The sequence below is a fragment of the Lytechinus variegatus genome, chromosome 17 (genome assembly GCF_018143015.1).
Source record: "Lytechinus variegatus isolate NC3 chromosome 17, Lvar_3.0, whole genome shotgun sequence".
Classification (NCBI taxonomy): domain Eukaryota; kingdom Metazoa; phylum Echinodermata; class Echinoidea; order Temnopleuroida; family Toxopneustidae; genus Lytechinus; species Lytechinus variegatus.
In genome coordinates, this window is record NC_054756.1 from 1,804,121 (window position 1) to 1,819,550 (window position 15,430).

At 35.6% G+C, this 15,430-nt stretch overlaps 1 protein-coding gene across 2 annotated transcripts in view; it reads left to right on the plus strand.

The window, feature by feature from the left end:
* Window positions 1-15,430, plus strand: part of LOC121430496 (tyrosine-protein kinase SRK2-like) — a 58,046-nt gene that overhangs the window by 30,009 nt on the left and 12,607 nt on the right. For both annotated transcript variants that reach the window (XM_041627780.1, XM_041627779.1), the window contains exon 5: window positions 4,669-4,830. In XM_041627780.1, coding sequence (XP_041483714.1) covers window positions 4,669-4,830 — 162 coding nt within the window. The remainder of the gene's footprint in view (window positions 1-4,668; window positions 4,831-15,430) is intronic.

Here is a 15,430-nt window from a genome sequence, read left to right on the forward strand (position 1 = left end):
ATATTTTCTTGGATTTTTATAAACATTTAATGTCCTCTAATGCCATCATGTTGGTCAGGTGAATGTTTTGATTACATGTGGCATGCTAAGTTTGACCAATCACACAATTTATGATCGAATTATAAAATAGCCCTGTAAAATAAAAAAGAGCCCAGGGGGAAGTTCTCATTCATTAAGATTGTAAAGCTTATGATCCAATGTTTTGAATGTGTCAATGTGTCTGGAGTAGATTTTGAAAGTTACCCCCCCCCAAAAAAAAAAATTCTGTACAGTTGTATGATTTTGAAGACTACCAGTTTGTATTTGGGCGGTATAGTTTTGCAATGAATTGTGGCACCAGGGATATAGATGAACATCATTACCAAAATGAATGCATTATCTGAAATCCTTGCCGTATTAGTGTCTCCAGCTCACCCATAGGGTAGGGGGACGGAGGAGAGAATATCAATGGACGCTCTCAGACCCATCAGATCATAGAAAACATCATGGATGCGCGTCATATTTACTTGAGTATATTTAATGCAAGCATCTTGGGAATTTTACTGGTGAGATTGGGTGTGAATGTAATGCACAAGATAAATTGTTGTGTATTGTCCCCGAGGCCTGAATACATCGTTTAGATCAAGGGGGCTGTTTCACAAAGTGACCTAAGAGTCGTACATAATGTCCCAATTGCGCTTGGTATAAAAGGCGTCACCGTATCGGTCAAATCATGCGAAGATGACTTGCACTACTGCTTTATTAATCAATAAGATTGCGCGTTACATATCAAGTCCGCGTCAGAATTGAATCATTCTTTACCAGTTCAGATGAATTTTTTTTGTGTCCATTTCAATAAAAGTGGAATGCTCTTTTTTTCATTAATTTAATTAAGGAATATTCCAAATTTATTAAGCAGTGAATAAAATGATTTAACTGCTCTTGATTTAGGCATAGTAATTGAAAATATGGATACATATACATGTATTTCAAAAGAACTTATCTGGGTTCTTGTACTTTTAATAGCGTGCCTACATTGCGCTATAATTCTTTTATACATCTAGGTGTCTTATTTTTTGTGGTAAAATATCTGTATTTCTCTGAACTTGTTAGGAAGTTCAAACTTCATGTGGTTTTCTTGCATGGCTGCTTAATGAACTGATATTACTATTTATGAACCAGTTTACTCTGGTTGAACATGTAGGGCCTACTCGTACAATACATCCGTTTACTGCATGTCACGAATGTCATAAGCTGGTGAGGTTACCCACCTCGATTTGTACAACAGTAGTTCAAATGACCTGTAGGTGGCATGCACATGTGCGGATGTTGGTTTCTAATTCTTTCTTTGTACTGGCTTACTCAGACATCAGATTGTATAAAAATGTTTGCAAAAAAACATTGATCCACGCACACATGCAGTGTTCTATTGAATTCACCCATCACCTACTTTAAACCATATCATGACATCACAATGACTTTGCAAAGTGGAACACAGGTTTTGATCGTAATACTCTGAATAACATTTACATCTCAAGGTTTTCACAATAATTTGCTCTTTGTGCATGATCATGACCCTGACTGACAATGAAGTGCAATTGATTCAGATCAAACTCAAGTCTAAAAGATTAATTTTAATTTGTACATTTTGTAGTGATGCAATTTGAGATTAATTTGCATTTGAGTTTGATTTGAATTTGTTTCATCTCTTTTTGAGGACTGAATATATAAATTTCCTCTCAAGTTCCACACCATTATCTTGTATGTGTTTGGAAGATTGCAGAGTGTGTATGTGAGTACATCATTTGCCAACCAAATCAAATTTATAATATAAAAAAAAGCAATTTGGACCATAAGAAATGATTGGAAGGGGCATTTTGAAGAAAAGTTTCTCATGAAGAAATGATGACAATGTATCAAGGTTTTTTTCTTTTTAATAATTATCTCGATTGTAGTTTATTATAAGAAAGAGAATTGAGTTGGCCCAGTGTCTGTAACTTTGTCTCATCGGAAACTCATTACATAGATGGGTCACCATATGACCATCTCACTTCACACATGAAGTGTAATTATCTGTAATGAAAAGGAAATATGTAATAAGGTATTCACAAGATGGGGAAAACAGAGGGGAAAGAGAGGGGGGGGGGTGTAGAAGAGAGATTGGTATTAAGGTCTTGGTATGTGCATACATGTAGATTCACTCTCAACTATGCATCATTAAATGGTATCTAGTAAAATGAGAGAAAGTTGTGCTACCAAGAAAGTAGTATAAGTACAATCAGATAATAATAGTAATAATACCCAATGGACCGTATTCTGAAGTCAGGTTTAACTTAGAACTCTGTGCTGAAATTATGGGAAGTCAAAAGTGTCAAAATTGTTATTAAATTGTGTGTTTCTTATGTTTACTTTGCTCTTTCCTGATTCTTCAATGGTGAAGACAATCATCTATTAATACTTCCTAGACAATTATGAATGATTTGAGAGCCAAATGAGCTGAAGTACAATGTATGATATCTCTACTGTTAGTGATTTATGTATAGCAATTGGCTATCCATACTTAAAGTCTTAAAGTCTTAAACCACAACTTTAAACCTGTGTTTAAGCTAACCCGACTTCAGAATACGGGCCAATATTTATAACACACTTTACACAAATGGCCCAAAGCGTTCACATTTTCAATTAACCTAATATATACAAAAACATATACATAAATGAATGCAGATGCCCAAAACCAAAATGTTCTTAGGAACTTCTTGAATATAGAGATTATATCTAGTTCATGAAATTTTACTTGATGCATAAATAAGTTTTATGAACCTTTAAAGCCAAAAAACCAACCCACAAAAAAAGACTCCCCCTTTCCGCAAATTTCTTAGCAATACCCAAATCCATTGTGAAAATGATCCATGCGGAAGTCCTCTTATAAATGTGTGTGACATTTAAGTGTCTTTATTCTTGTTTATCCATGATTACATTGTTGTATAAAAAAGAACATTAGTTGGAACAGTGTGATTTTATTGTATTTTCCTGCATCAAGACACATATTTCCTTACTTTTTTGCGTTGTTCAACCACCATTAAATTAGCTGTGGTTTCTGATGATACAACTTCAGCAGTAACAAGGTCATTCAGTTGAACAGTTCTTTTCATTAGAATAATCTTCATTCGCATTTACACCTCATTATGTAAATAGACGAGACCATACTGAAGATCAGAATTGAGAGAAAAATCTTTTCTAAGAAAGCGATGTATTCCTAATATTTCATAAAAAAAGAATGAATGCATGGAGTATAACTTTGCTGGCGTAATGGCAAATAGCTTTTTGATATTCATGAATGGTATATAAAATAGTGAAAAATACACAGAAGGTAAATAGACCTGTAACACTTTATATCAAATAGCCAGTAAAGGTGGGTTCTATTTAAAAGGAAAATTCCATTTTAGGAGTACTGGAAAGGAAAAAATAACTTATACTTGTAGTATTGTTCTGATTATTTCCCCCTAATTAACAGTTGAAAAATCAATGGATGGAATAGCTCTGGTATAGTGGTATTGACCCTCGCCTTGTAACCAGAGGACCTAGCAATATTTGACCGGCAATAATCAACTACATGTACCATTGAAATAAAATGTCAACCAGCGCTAGTACTAATAATCAATCCACACATGCAGCTTTGTTGGCGTAGATGTTTGTATCATATGTACAGTATGTACAGTTAATATATTCCTCTTTGATAATACAAAGCCACTCTTTGTAATCATTGAGCCATTGTTGATGACCTGAGGTGACCTGTGTACATTACCTCACAGGGAAATCCCCTGTTAAGAATGGGCGTGGCACCTGTTAACAGTGAGGCTTAGTGTGCCAGACATGAAGGCTTAAAGTTAATTGGTTTATTCTGTGTAGGTGTTGGAATGAAGGCACTATTATACTGCATAAAGCTTCAGTCTGTAATCAGCCAGTAACCCTTACATATGTAGGGGAGAACCCGGGGTAAGTTGAAACATTGTATTTTTTTATAGCCTGTGAAATGAATTTATCCAATACTTCCCTCAATTTATTGCTATTAATGACACAATAGTGTTGAATTGTTATTGCAATAAATTGAGGGAATATGCATAAATTCATTTTACAGGCTTTAGAGAAAATTACAATGTTTCAACTTACCCTGCGTTCCAACTAACCTTGGTCTCCCCTACATTGTGTACATTCATCTCGACTGTGAAGTGTATAAGACAGTAGTGTACATGTGCATGTATACATTTGTGTAGCACCAGAAAAGTGACCCATTATGGAAAAAGTGGAGTAAAAAAAAAAAAATATATACTGTAGTCCACAATCTTTTGCAACAAAATATCAAGTTAAGCTTTGATAATTTTTTTTTGTGTTTGGTAATGAATTTATGATGAAATTAAAGAGTTTTGTAACCTTTGTATATGAATGTGATAAAAATTGATATTGATAATGATCTCGTTCAGTGACTGCAGTTATTTTGTTGTCTAATGTCTATACACTTCATCTTTACCTTGAAAATATACAGGTACCATAATTTTATTGCTTTGATATGTTCATATTTTGAATAAAAAATCAAACACCAGAATTCTCTCCATGTATTAACTTGGTTTTAAAATTAGAATTGCTTTATTTTACAATGTAATTTTCCTTCTCTTTATTGTGAATTTGTAGATACAATGAACACAGATGATTTCTTGAAGGAAGCCCAGATAATGAAGAAACTCAGGCATCCTAAACTAATCCAGCTTTATGCAGTGTGTACGAGAGATCAACCTATCTATATCGTCACTGAACTCATGATCAATGGATCTCTCTTAGAGTACCTTCAAAGTCGTAAGTAGTATTTTGAGTGTAGTGTAAACCAAGGTGTTTAGAATATCACTAAACAATGTTATCAGGGCACTAAACTATCATTTGTTCGAAATACTCTATGGATTATTAATCCCAAAGAAGGCATACATGTATGCTGTGAAAATTTGGTGTTAAGAACTACACCAGTTAGTGTTCTGAGAGCACCACATCATCAAGTGTTAATAAGACACTGGGTATTTAATCAATCCCAAAGAAGGTGTACACTGTAAAATTTTGGTGATAAGAACTACACCAGTTAGTGTTCTGAGAGCACCACATCATCAGGTGTTACAAATACTCCATCCAGTTTGGTCATAAGGTAAGAGAGTATTGAAATAACATACTGAATGTGTTATTGAAATAACATACTGAATGTGTTATAACACTGATCAGTGTTACTGGTGTAAAATGCTTGGTGTGGTCCTCTGTTAAAACTGGTTGTGTAGTTAAACACCTTTGTTTCCACCGTATGTAGTGCATCATTGTGAAACCTGTAGACAAGACTCTTAGGCTCGTGTTCTGAACTACAGTTTAGTTTCAACTCTGGTTGAAAGTTGTGGTTTAACCATGGATAGCCAATCGTGACACAAATTCCTTACATTACATTAGAGGTTCAGTTTATTAGTACAATCACAATTAGTGCTCAATTCATTCACAACTTTCTTGGAATTAAAACTAAAATATATTATTTAACCATTAAAACATGGTGAACAGGGGGGTGTTTCACATAGATTTAAGTATGACTTAGGTCGCACTTAAATGTCGACGCGTATATGATATGCAACGCGCAGTCTTATTGATCTATACGCAGTAGTGCGCGTCCTCTTGGCATGATCTGACCAATGCTGTCATGCCTTTTATACTGCGCGCAACTAGGCATTTAAGTGCGACTCTAAGTCATACTTAAATCTTTGTGAAACACCCCCCAGGGGTATTAGATTTCAGATTATTAGCTGATTTTAGATTTTTTGTTTTGATTTTCAGCTTAATTTCAGCCTATTTTGGCCTTTCCTCTGTACAAAGAGTATAGGGACTCTTTCAGTTTCAGACTTATTCAACACTCTTCAGCTTTTTATCTGTGACCACTCACACCTCTGGGAGAAAGAACACAACAAAGAAATGAACAATATATGTAAACATAATTTTAACATTTTGGCTTTCCATAATTTCAGCACAGAGTTTGACCATTATGGCCAAAGTTAACATTGACTTCAGAATATGGGCCTCTGTCTATGGCTTCATCTTTCCCTCCCCCTCTCTCTTTACATCCCACCCTCTCTCCCTCTCTTCTCTTCCTTGTCCCATCACTTCCCTTATTCTCTCCATGTCTAATCAACCCCTGTCTCTTGGTAAATAATTTCTCCTTGCAGTGTTAGCAGTCATTTATCCCACAGGATGGTACATGTATGTAAGGACATGGCTAATGTATGCATACCATCTCGAGGTATTAACATGGACCCTACCACCAGCGGTTCATTCACACTGCAACTAAATTTCAGACCTGCCCACTGTCCCGATTTTTTTCTTGTTCCTCCAGATTTTCAACTTTTTACACAACCAAAAATCTGGGCATACAGTTTTCTGAAATTTCATCTTAGAAAAAATATGAGAAAAAATTACATATAGGTACAAGCCCAGTTTCATTGTTTTACAGGATATTTGAAACTTCTGGTTGTCCAGATTTCTGAAATTTCATGTTAGAAAAAAAATATGAGAAAAAAACTATATAAAGGTACATGCACAAGCCCGGTTTCATTGCATTACACAGGATTTGAAACTTCTGGTTGTCCCAATTTCTGAAATTTCATGTTAGAAAAAAATATGGGAAAAACTTCTATAAACGTACAAGCCCACTTTCATTGCATTACAGAATATTTCAAACTTCTGGATGTCCCGAATTCTGATATTTCATGTAAGAAAAAAATATATGGGAAAAAATCTATAACAGTAGTAAATTTCAACCATCAATAAATTTGTTATACTTGTGAAAATTATGTTTTCACGGTGCTCTGAATATATTCTCTGATTGAAGTAGTGGTTACCGTGACAATGATCCACACTGGTTCCTTGCGGCACTCATAGAAGATAATGCAGACTATTCCCGAATTCATGAACATGGTTTTTATTGCCAAGTGCACATTATTCTGATCCTCATTCTATCCTGACAATTTGAGGGTGAATTCTACAATCATAATAAGAGTAGTAAATGCCCTTTTAGAATGATTCAATAGATGAATATTTTTTTTATTAAACAGGACAATAACTGATGGGGGTGGGGGTTGTGAAGGCATCCCCAGCGTTTAGAGAGATGCTGAAAGAACAAGCTTATACAGTGAATTTAGCTAATGTGAATGATGGTGAGTGTTTGGCGGTAGAAGGAGAAGGATGCAGTAGGAGGATGAAGGAGGATGGTAGGTGAAGTGAAATGGAGTAGAATAAAATCCTCTAAGATTAGCAGTAGTAGATGAAACCAGGACAACGCATCAATGATAAATGAGATGGTCATCGGTATTGATCATGGGGGAGGGGGGGGGGCTTGATAAAGAGAGAGGGGGTGGGGAGAGAGTGGGGGGAGAAAGAGTGGTGGGGGAGGGCAAGGTTGAAATGGAGCAGGATGAGATACTTTGTGATTAGCAGAAGAAGAAACCAAGACAACGCATCAATGATTAATGAGATGGTCATCGGTATTGATCCTAGGAGGGGGAGGGAGAGAGAGAGAGGGGGGGGGGGGGGGAGGGAGAAAGAGGGGTAGAGGGGAGGAAAGAGGGGTAGGGTGAAGGATAAATTGCCAATTCATCGAATGCCAACTCGTCCAATCTCCACATGGTCTACCTTCATTTAGCCGTCCAATATTTTGTCTAACAACCATTTGTCCAATAATCAATTGGTCCAGTCTAATCACCAATTTGTCTGTGACCATTTTGTCTCATAACCATTTGGTCTAATGTCCATTATCTTTACATTCATTTCATCCAATGAACATTTAGTTCAATAAGACCAAATGGCGTATGGACTAAATGGCTAATGGACCAACTGGTCATTAGACAAAATGGTGAGTGGATGAAATGGCAATTGAACCATGCGGATGTTGGACGAACTGATGGTAGACCAGTTTATAGTAGAAGAGTTGGTAATTTGATGAATTGGGATTAAACCAATTGAAAAAAAAAGATCTGCACTGGCTTTCAGTTCGCCAACGAATATCTTTCAAGATTTTGCTAATTGTATACAAGACACTCAGTGGTCAAGCCCCCAGTTAAATTTCTGAGCTTTTACAAAGAAAAGTTCACAGACACTCACAACCTGCATAGTTCTAATGATAATTTGCTCCTTCACATCCCCTCTCGTAATACAAATATAACTTTGGGAGATCGTGCTTTTGCCTGTACAGCCCCAAAGTTATGGAATGGTTTGCCGTATGTTGTGAGATCCTGTCCATCAATAGAAACGTTCAAACTTAAATTGAAAACCTATCTGTTCAAATAACTCCCATACATTTCTTTATCCCCTTTTTCTAATTTTGTTTTTCAAGCATTTCACCAGCTCTAAATTGCAGCGCAGTAGAATATATGCAAATGGTTTCTGCGCTATATAAATTAGTATATTATTATTTAATAAATAAACCGAGGGAAGGAGGGAGGGAGTTGAAAAGGAGTAGAACGAAATGATAAAATCCTCTTTGATTAAATAGCAGGAGACGATGAAACCAAGACAACGCATCAATGATTAATGAGATGGTCATCGGTATTGATCCTAGGTGGAGGAACGGAGAGAAAGGGAGAGAGGGAGAGAGATAGAGGAAGAAAGAGAGAGGAAGAGCATGACAAACCGACCAAAAGAAGAGAGATTATACCACATACAGAGGGAGAGAGAGATAGAGGAAGGCAGGAGGAAAAGAGATAGGGGATAAAGAGAGAGAGAAAAAAAAAGAGAATGGAATGAGGGAGATGGATTAGGGACGATCCAGTGATTTGACAATGGAAGAATGGTTGGAGATTATCATTTTAAATTTACAATGTGTATTAAAAAAATGCTAATACTTATATTGAACATGTACATGCATTCTTTTACTCATTTATTGTACATTTACGTCCATGTTCAAATATTATTACAGCCTCAACAACAAAATAATGTATTAAAGCACAGGCCATTTTGATCAGTTGATCAAATCTTGTTCTGAGCTTATATTCTTGAGCTAGTTGTGAACTAACAGCTCTGGTACACACACAGTTCATGGAAGTGATTATAAATAATACTAGAATTTAATTCGTCATGCGGACGAATTAGGTGGTCTGTCTTTATTCTCGCCATCATGATCACTATTACCATGTTCATGCAGATCAATATAATCTTCATGATGACGACGGGGTGTTAATTATGGATGGAATACTTGTGAAAGACGGGAGACGATAAAGCACTGTGAAAAGGGTCTCTTTGATGTACGACAATACAGGTGATATGAAAAAAAGTAATAAAATCTGTTTTATCTTGCTAAATTTTAACTTTTATACGTTTTAATTATCATAAAGGATCATGTAAGAGTTGGCAAAAAGAAAAAAAATGGGGAAAAAAATCATCTTGTTCACCTCAGGATTCGAACCTCCGCCCCCGAGAACACAAGTCAAGTGCGTTATCCATTGAGCCACGATATTTCCCATTGAGAATACACGTAAGCAATTTTGAGAATTATAAGTCCAATTTCGCAAGCGAAATACGTGCATGATCCCGGCATCTGATCAAAAAATGGAGGGCACACAGACACAAGCTTATAATCTCAGCTACAACATACTAAAAGCTCAGGGAAAACTGACAAGAAACAATGGAGATATGGCTCACGAAATAGAGGAATGTCGAATCTAGTTTAGAGAAAAAGTCATGTCCCATAGAGATTACACGCAAAATACATGTGATATGAAAAAAGCAATTATAATCTGTTTTATCTTGCTAAATTTAAACTTTTATGCCTTTTAATTATCATAAAGGGTGATGTAAGAGGTGGCAAAAAGAAAAAAAAAATTGAAAAAAAAATCATCTTGTTCACCCCAGGACTCGAACCTCCGCCCTCGAGAAAGCAAGTCAAATGCGTTATCCATTGAGCTACGATATTCCCCATAGACTTTACACGTAAGCAAATTTGAGAATTACAATTCCAATTTTGCCAGCGAAATACGGGCATGATCCCGGCATCTGATCAAAAAATGGAGGGCACACTTCCGAAAGCTTAGAATCTCAGCTACAACATACTAAAAGCTCAGGGAAACCCGACTAAAAAAAATGGAGATATGGCTCACGAAATAGAGGAATGTCGAATCTAGTTTTGAGAAAAAGTCATGTCCCATAGAGATTACACGCAAAATGAGGAAAAATGATATGCCTCTTTTCATCGCTGTTTTACGCAATGATGCGTTTCTCAAAACGAAAATTCATGTTTACTTAGCAGAAAGAATACATTCTAAACTACAACATATTGAAATCTGGGCGAAAAACGATATATATTCGAGAAGTTAGAACCAAATTTGCATAAATTTGATGACGTCATTTTTGAAAAAATGAAATTTCTAGTTTAGGCGCCATTTTGATGACGTCATGATCAAATTGAGGGACAATGGTGACATGAAATCAAATGTACAACTAATACTCTATCGATATATGAAAAAAAAGTTGGGGGTCAACGGACTATTTAAAGAGCTACAGTGAATTTGCAATAGGCATGTTTTTGCCCATATATGGCCTATAGTGAGAGCTCGCGCGCACACGTGCTGCAAACTTTAACGGGTGTTAATTTCTATATTAATGGTCGTAGAAGGTTGATCAAGGTATCAAATTGTTCAGAATTTTATTTTCAATGCAAACATATTAAAAGAAACGGTTTTTCTGCGTTGCGTTAAGGTGTAACGCGCGGAAACGCGCGCGCATACGTGCGCGCGCGCAAATTTTTGAAATGCTTAAAATGACCTGAAACGTACCCAAAAAAATTTATAGGTCATTTGGACGATTTTTTTACCTTTGACGCGCGCGTACGCGCGCGTCATGACCTTTACATGACCTTTGATGACATTGACAGTTGACCCTTGACATGAAGTTAATGTCATGTAAATATTGTTAATTTTTGATAATTGATAATGAAGATATGATCAAATGAAGAATTTTACAAAATGGCGTGTAGATGACGTCATCATGACCATATGACCTTGAAAAGCTTTTTTTGAGGTCTCTATGATAGATTCTATATATGACGAAAAAATCAGCAAAATTGATTTAGCCAATTTCGAGAAAAGTTGGCGACAAACATAGGTGCCAAGAATAAAGAAAGAAATAAAGAAATAAAGAAAGAAAATTCTGACGAAAACAATAGGTGATCTGTCATAGACAGACCACCTAAAAAGAATTTGTGTTTACTGGCACTGCTAGGATACTAATGGATGCAAGAAAGAGTTGGGGAAGTATATGTAGATGTATACATATTTATACATACCAGTATTTATATTTGACATGCAAATGCAAAGACAGAGGGAAAATGACTTTGACTTCATAAAAATAGAGGTGAGTCACTGCATAGTGTCTGTGTTAAGGTGACCACACACCTTACGATTGGTCTGCGACCCGATTTCAGAATAACATGTAGTAGAATTTGATGCTAATATTGAGACTTGGAATATCTTACTGTGTTCTGTTCTAAATCACTGTACGAATACCTATGTTCAAATCTGTGACTATGCTATCATCCTTCTTAGAATAACAGCAAATTTGACATCTAGTCGTAATGACGTCATAGCAGTCGTACGATTGGTTACGATTCGAAATTGATTTGGCCTTTACTTCAAAATAAAGGCTTGCAGTCTTTAAAAATGTTATGTTATTCTTTCTATTAATTTTAACCTCAAATAAAATGATATGTTCCACTCACATCTTCAAAAAATGAGCAATATACAATTATGCCCTTTTTACACAGGATTTTCTTAACCCCGGACTATCGCTAACCCCGTACTATCCTTAACCCCGTACTATTTTTTTTCCTTTTCACACATGCCAAATTGTTATTGCTAACCCCGGATAAGGAATGCTTGCTTTTCACACACGAAACTCGCTAACCCCGGACTAGTGGTTTTTGTCGATCATTCGTAGTACAAGTACTTCACTCGTACACTTTTTACACACGCTACAATTTCCTTAACCCCGTACTATAGGTGGGGCCAAATTGCCATTTAGCCCCACCTATAGTACGGGGTTAAGCTTAGCCCACTTTCGTTTTACACATGCGATCTTAACCCCGTACTATTGCTCTTAGCACCGCAATTGGTGGGATAACCCTGCTTTTTTGCAGGGCCAATCCCGTACTATAGGTGGGGTTAGCCCACGTTGCAAAAATGCTGTGTAAAAAGAAAGTGGGCTAAGCTTAACCCCTTACTATAGGTGGGGCTAAATTGCCATTTAGCCCCACCTATAGTACGGGGTTAAGGAAATTTAGCCTGTGTAAAAAGGGTATTAGTTCCAAAATTGGATCGCGAGCAGTCGTTAGGTGTGCAGTGGCCTTTAGAGAACTGACCAAATGACCTTTGACTTTCAGGATAAAATCAGTGTACATGAGGGACTTGATATTGAACAATGATTAATAATAATAATAATAATTGTAAATTTATATTGTGCAATTTTTGTTTGGATATACTCAACTGCGCATTACAATACATGTACATAACAGATAAGCAGGAAAACAATTATTAACAGGATATGCAAAAATTTTAGAAGTAAATTTAAGTTCGCTAAATTAATCGAAGAAAAATGAGTAAAGATTAATTATTTCTACAAAATACATAACAAAAAAGTGACTTATTTATTAAAAACTCTCTTAAAAGAGGGGGGATTTCAGTTTAGTTTTGAATAAGTTGACAGAGGATGCATTTCTTATTCATACATTAATGATAAAAAAAAATTTCCCTACACTTACTGGTGAAACCAATGAATTAGATGAGGCATTGGCCTACATGTATCTAACATGTATGAATAATGAGCTCGTCATCACAGAGATGTACAGTACATAAGTTTATAATGAATCCTGAATTCCAAGGAAGGAGGTCGGGGTGTTGGTGGGGTTGATACATTGTACTAAAGTGATTTAAGATTTTAAGTTAAATTCATGGTAATCTTAATAATAATGATTATTATGACAGTATGATGATGATGATAATGATGATGATGATGATGATGGTGGTGATGATGATGATGATTTTGATGGTGATGATGTTGATGATGATGATAATGTTGGTGGTGATGATGATGATGATAATGATGATAGCAGTATCTTATTCCTTTGCTGGTTACTTTTTATTTATTTATTTACTATCCATTCGTGGGCTGGATGACCCTCTTCAACCACAGTCTGTTCTTCTGAGGGTTCAAGGGTTACATGTATAGTGTTAATCAAAAGTTAGTATGAAATATAGCTAATTTGAAAAGAAAGAAAACCAAGAAATTACAATAGTCTGTTACTTGGAATTTATTACTTGAGCTCCCACAGATATGTACAAAATTACAATCAACCTGGACTCAAAGTCAATAGGAATTATTATTCAATTCTTGGAATTAGGAGCCTGACACAATCAATGAACAATATTCTTGGTAGCCAGACAGATGGAAATAAACCACAAGTGTCTTCCTATAATCTCACAAATCCAGTGGATTCATTCAATTGGAAAGGGCGTTAACATTGACAAAATTAATTGACACATCATAAATTGGCTTTCATGATTCAAATGGATGAATGTTTATTTAGATCATGGCTTTTATTTTCATATTTTGTTTACTATTGAATGATTATGCCTACATATTTTTTATGACAGAATTTACAATCCTATGCAAATAGGCATAGCTTCAATTAGGTTTGCAGCCCATGTTTTATGAATACCAAAAGACCTTTTATTTGCCAACCACCCTTCCCTGTTCAAATCAATGGATCTACATACTACATACAGTATATGGGAGCATTTTCTTATGGTAGCATTGGTCTATATTTAAGCTTGTGTATAGTTTTGGTAAATCCACCAAAATGCACCTATCACTATTCCAATTCATTGCTAGCTAATATGAATGGATATGCCCTATAACAGTTATGATGTGGAGGATATGAAATGAAAATGTGTTTTACAGGATAAATTTTGCGATTTTACATGGAAATTTAACTTGATCGGGTCACCCGATCAAATTAAAATATCTGTATGTTTTTGTCTTTCAATTAAATCCTATTCCAAATCATGGAATGGGCTGAAACTTTCAAGATATGTTCTTTGTAACTTTTGGATATCTAATCACTAAATTTATAAGATAAGTGCTTGAATGCCCATTTTTTAAATTTAAAACAAACATCGCCGAGAGAGGGCACTATATATCCAAAATTTGAATATTTGAAATTTTCTCAGAGAAGTGCAGTTGGAAAAATATCTACCGGTCTCTACGCTTCAGTAAGACTGTCATATTAGATGATATTCGATTATCAGTCACATTATTGACCCTTTACCAAAGCTATACACAGGCTTTAAAGATAGCTGGAACAGCCACACCTCAGCTAGAAGCTTTTTATATACAAGGTTTGATTTAGGACAGCTTTGTGATTATGGGCTTGAGATCACAATTATATTCTGAAGCAGTGGGAAAGGACCCCTGCCTTTCACTTACAATAAGGCTGTATGAATTATCAATATCCTGTCTGAGGTTCAAGAGCAGTGTTGACATATCCAGTCTGGGGTTATCCTGTAGATAGGGAAAGAAACAAGTCAAAGGAAACAATTCACCAAGTAGATCTAAGCCATTGATAACACTGTTTCTTCGCTATTTCAGCAACAAAGATAAACATACTCTCTTCTTATACATCTGGGCCCCTTCTTTCAAAGAGTTGCAATTGATCTGATCGATCGTAACTATGGACGGCCAGCAACGTCAACATCTACTAAGCATGTTTGTTCAAAATATTTTCTAGCATGATGTATATTCATGCATTTATTGTTTTCTTGAAAATTCACAGTGCTTCTCTTTTTTTACAAAGGATATTGTGCAAATTTCCTGTAGAAAAATTTTGGACACTGATGGATTTCCATAGTGTTACGATTGATTGGATCAATCTTAACTCTTTGTAAGACGGGGCCCTGATCCCTCCTATATCATTCCTAAATGCAATCTCCAATCTCTCCAAACTCTTGCCCCCCAGTTTTTGGAACAAACTCCCACCACATCACTGGAACATCTATTCTCTTAATCTCTTAAGAAACATCTTATAACACACAGCTGTAAACCATAACTTGTCTTTATATGCCATAAAACAGTGCTTTTGTATCCTCTGTAAAAAGTGACATATATTCAAATTATTATTTAAAAGCAAAGAGATTAGCGACCGTTAAGACAGTCCTTGTTCCATCAGGAAAGTGGTATTGATGGTTTGAAATAAAAAAAGTTTTTGAATAATCAGGACTATCAGAATCAAATTTTTAAATGATTCCCTCTGTGCTCAGTGGTATTGCAAAAATCCATTTAATTAGCCTTTTTAAAATTTATTTTGATGAACTATGATTCCATGCTGCTTCTTGCTATAAAA